The 4,900-nt window shown below is 47.2% G+C and overlaps 1 protein-coding gene across 1 annotated transcript; it reads right to left on the bottom strand.

Moving 5' to 3' along the window:
* Nucleotides 1–548: 548 nt before the first annotated feature.
* ANOM_011572 (T6SS phospholipase effector Tle1-like catalytic domain-containing protein) lies at nt 549–2,055 on the bottom strand (the record flags this gene model as incomplete). The annotated part of the gene is made up of 3 exons (XM_015556828.1): nt 549–1,777; nt 1,830–1,844; nt 1,896–2,055. The coding sequence occupies 3 exons, from the start codon at nt 2,053–2,055 to the stop codon at nt 549–551; spliced, it is 1,404 nt and encodes a 467-aa protein (XP_015401330.1).
* Nucleotides 2,056–4,900: the final 2,845 nt, after the last annotated feature.

Genomic DNA, 4,900 nt, shown 5'->3' with positions numbered 1-4,900 from the left:
AAAAAAAAAAAAAGTAGTTACCTTGTGGGGAAACCGACCTGCACGTGGAAGTAACCCCAATAGTAGATGAGAGAGAAGCAGGGCAGATTAGGAGAATATAAATTGCGTTCACTAACTCCGATGTGTACAAAGCTGGCAGTAGGGTTGGATCTTTTGATGCCCAATGACATCATTTACCTGACGCGTTACCAGCGCATTTCTCTGAGTCTCAGAGAGCGTGTCACTGGAGTTCGATGGAGACGATATGACATTGAAAAGGGCTGGGAGATTGCCGCTATCAAGAAGACCCATCAAGATGCCTAGAGAAAGGTTGATGTATGGTATAGTTACATCCTAAATAACGTGCTAGGTAGAGTATATTGAATTCTATGTGTGGCAGAAATTGTGCAAGTCAAGGAGGGTGTAATATCTATTAAAAAAATCCGAAGAGGAAGAAGGAGAAAAAGGACATAGGCATTAAAACACGCTCAGAGTACAGTCCAACGAAAGCAAACAACGTATACAGTAGAATGAACACAATGGACAGCATACAATTACATATCAGTATCTCACTTCCGATTCTTGGGCAGTTTCACGAAGTATACAGAGAGCTTAGCGTTCTCGCTTGGATCGTGTTCGATTCGTCGCCACTGGCCAAGCTCACTCTGTTCCTGGTCTTTGTTCCCCATTCCCAGATTGAAAGGCTTGTAATCACGATCATAACGCAATCGATGAAACACACTGGAATGGATCTTGGCTGCTGGCGGAAGTGGTCTTCGCAAGCCACGGCCGTGCCATCGAGTCTCATGGAACTCCCCGTCGGGTCCGACTTTGGTACGCTTGAAGGGCATATACTCCATCAAGCGCCAAAAGAGAACCTCAAGCCCCTTGCCAAAGTCGTAGTCAAGTGAATCATGGATCTCGGCCTGTTCGGCAGCTTTAAGGATGTCGCGATTGTAGTCCCCCATCATTGGATCGAAGCAGTCATGCTTTGAGAGCTGGATCGGGTCAAATGTGAGACCGGCCCTGATGGCCTCCTGAACCATCCACATAAGAGGTATCTGGCTAGCCTTTGTTTTCTGGGATGGCCACCCACCCCCGACGTCACTGTGATCTCCAGCAAAGTACACCTCCTCAAAGTCTTCCTTTACGTCGGGGTGAGGGAGCTTTGAGATAGTAGCTTCGCCATTTGCCGCCCACGTGCTGACTCGATGGGTCTTTGCCTTCATGCCGTCGATGGGTGGTGGTTCGAACAGCACGGGCTGGAATTTGATTCTTTTTTCATCGATGCTAACCGCATGTCGCATGGTCTTCGGGCTCGGCTGAAGTTCGTTATCCTTACTGACATCCAAGGCGAACTCAGCAACACTGTTGACAGTATCGAAAAGCCCCAGAAAATGGACCAGACCTGGAGACCGACACATGGTTTCTCGACTGAGTCGCAGAGACGCTTCAGCGTCATCCCTTTCCTGACCGGGGTCCGCAAACTTGTATTTGAGGAACGCCTTCCACACAAATGGGATGGTTTCTTCGTTATCGGCGGAGATGAGCCCGGCATAGTCCAGCATCTCGTTCAGAAAACGAGCTGTGTATGCTCCTCGTGAGAAGCCGAAAAGATAGATGCGGGATCCCGGGACCCATCGGCGGGCGAGGAAGCGATAACCCGAGATAACGTGTTCGTCAAATGAGCTGGCCAGGGCTTGATCGAGAATCCCTGCAGTGGGAAGATTTCTGAAAGGCTGTAATGCTAGGCTTACCATCGACCGGGTGGTAATAGTAGTATCCATTCCTATTCCGGCTGTTGTGTGTGAGACTGCGATCTGCAGGGAGTATTCAAGATAGCTACATACGCTGATAGTAACAATCTAGGCGGGTTAGCTTATCCTCGATAGTACTGCATAGTCAATGTGACTTACATCTGTTATCTTTGGTTCGATCCAGCATGCGGAAAATCTTGAGGATGTTGGTCTCGCTTCCATCTGCACGGAAGGTATTCCCGGTGCCATCGAAGCAGAGAACCAGCTCTCGAGTGGGTGCACTGTCGTCGCACCCGCATGGATCAATTTCTTTAGACATGACTGTGTGAGGTACTGTACAGAGCTTTGCGTGATCTGGGAATGACAGCAGCACGGATGCTTCATTTTAAGGCTGTCATCCAGGGACTGTCGAGACCCTTGGGTGGGCAACCCGGATGATCGCCACACGGTCTGATGAGTTGGCCCGCCTTGAAATGCATGGCGGCGGCATCATGCATGGCTGAGTTTGGAGATCCATGCATCATCTCAATAGCCTTGCAGTAGCGCCTTGGGCGTACTGGCGGTGACATTGTACACCGCAACACGTTGACAAGATTGGTGAGGGTATTCGTCAGTTGACCAGAGGGGAGCTGTGAAGTGTCATTCATCTGACGGACGCCTGAGTCTCAATATTAGAGATACCACTGTGAGCAAAGGATAGGATCCCCACAAGAGTAAGTATCACATAGCATGGCGGAGTTGGGATGACTCAGGCAGGGCAGAGGCAACGTTCACCTCTCTGTGGGCCTTAAACAACTGACCAATAGTCTGAACAAATTGCAAATATAATAATAGAGTTAGGCTTACTAGCTGAGGGCTGCAGGGCATGGTGGGCCTTACTACCAGGGTTGTCAGCGCTGTTTGCGCCTGGGAGCCGCCCCGTGACAAAATAATAAATAAAAAATAGTAAAATAAAGATATAGGATCTGAAATGGATATACTAAGCTATAAAGATAATATAATTTCTATAGAGCATAGATAGTAGTAAGGAATAGAAGGACGGCTCAATAGGAGCTGTTTTCTGCCCCTCCACTAACTGTTCGAACAGATCCATGATACTACATTGTATGACTGAATTTAATCCTTGGCACGGATGCGATATTCTGGCATTATTACTTCCCGCTTTATAGACAGGGCACTTGAATAAACAGGAGAGATTTGAGTATAAGTTGTCCCTTGCCAATATTTCTACAGTCGATCGAAGACGAACCTGTGGCCGTCTTTTGCTAGCGTTTCGGGAGTATCTCATTTTATCGAGCTCGATATGGCGGCTGCTTTGGTTCTTGGACAGGCTTTGAAAGGCAAAACAGGTATTTACACAGTCACAAGGCAGCTACAAGACTCAGTCTGGCTTGCTGCGTAAGCCTCCCTTTGCTTTTTTTCATTGATGTAACCAGAACAACATGCCCACAATAACAATTATAGCAACAAATATCATGAGAACGGTGGCGAAGAGTGTGAGACATTTTCGATTACAAAACGAACGAGACGTTCTACGTCACTTCCAAAACAGAACTCCCTTAATTCGCCCGTTAATTGATGAGATCACAGATCCTGCAGTTCCTCCGACGCTCATATTGAGATACTTAGACGATGATGCTCTTCGCGCTTTGAATAAGCAACGTCTTACTCGTCCAGAGGTGAAATTCGTTAGGAAAAAGGTGCTAGAAGCTCTTTCAGTTTTACATGACGAGGGATTTGTACATACTGGTATGCTCTGGGCATCTCTGCTTCGTGAACCTTATTGATTAGCAGGGAGTAGACATCAAACCGAGCAATGTGTTGGTGAACTATGGCCACAGTGATATCCGGTTTGCAGACGTCCAATTAGCTGATTTTGGGAGTACTGTTCCTGCGGACTCTGCTTACGCACAACATGGTGACCCTATCGGCACCCCTATTTTCAGGAGCCCTGAAGCACAGCTTCAAATGAAATAGGGCACTGCAACGGATATTTGGTCATCTGGTGCAATGGCAAGTTTAAACTCCATTTGACAATGGTTGAACCCGACTATTAATCTTCATCCCCATAAAGCTTATCAGTCTCCTCTACGGAGAAGGATTTCACATCTTCAAGCCCGATGTTCCTGCAGACCACGATGAATACGATGTCAAGATCCTCATGAAGCATCATAGATGCTTCGGGCCATTTCCAGAATCGTACGAACAAATTGCGGACCAGGAGCGACTGGCGATTCTTGTTTGGATCATGCAAAACAGCCCTCCTGAGACATTGAGACCGTTCCATCTCACCACTACGCTGGAAATTTGCCCGGAAGATAAGGAATTCGTGTTAAGGGCCATGAAGCTAGATCCACGAGATCGGCCGTCAGCACGACAGCTCTTGGACGATGAATGGTTTGGTCAGCCTTGAACCTAATGAATCCGCGTCAATATCCTCCTGCGTACTCAACGTAAGCGCTTTGCAACTATGACTCACTTGGGTTGGTGAAATGTGCTCCAGTAATTTGAAGTAAAATAGGGGCTGAGGTGTCCTAGCCCTACATATTTGACCAGGTTGCGGAGCTCGCGACCACCGATGTCATACAACCGCCAGCCTGATTCAACCCGTCGATCACCTTCGCATTGACCCCATTCGCAGGATTATTAGTCTTTACCTCACTATTGTGCTGAGCACCGCGACCGAAAACAATAAAGATGGTTGATTCAAGAATAATAAGTCCACCTCTAATACCCTGGCCGAAAATAACTGTTTTTTGTGGAAGGTTGACTGAAGCCCCTATGTATTTACCCTCTAGATATACATTGAACCTATTCACAAATAAAGATTTTGAACTGAATTACAAATAATCATCACCTATTGAAATACCGTTTCTAGGTGCAAATTGTAGCGATCATTGGCTTGGAGTAAGGCATTCCACTGGGTGAGTCAACCATAAGCGCACGCTCCTGTGCTGAATGCTGTGGCTGAGTGACACTCATTGGCTTGTATGATGTAAGATTACGTTGATAGAGCCTTGGTTATGACAGGTCGCACGCAAGTACTCTACAGATTCATGCATACATCTGTGAATATACCGACCTTTCCCAACGCCCCAACTGCTAGCCTGGTAGGGCTCAAGGGTGCGCCATTCCTGATTTTGCCAAGAACAACCTACATATTT

Source organism: Aspergillus nomiae (assembly GCF_001204775.2).
Source record: "Aspergillus nomiae NRRL 13137 chromosome Unknown contig00613, whole genome shotgun sequence".
NCBI classification, from domain to species: Eukaryota; Fungi; Ascomycota; class Eurotiomycetes; order Eurotiales; family Aspergillaceae; genus Aspergillus; species Aspergillus nomiae.
The sequence above is the reverse complement of the archived record's forward strand: the minus strand, read 5'-3'. Positions and strand labels throughout refer to the sequence as shown.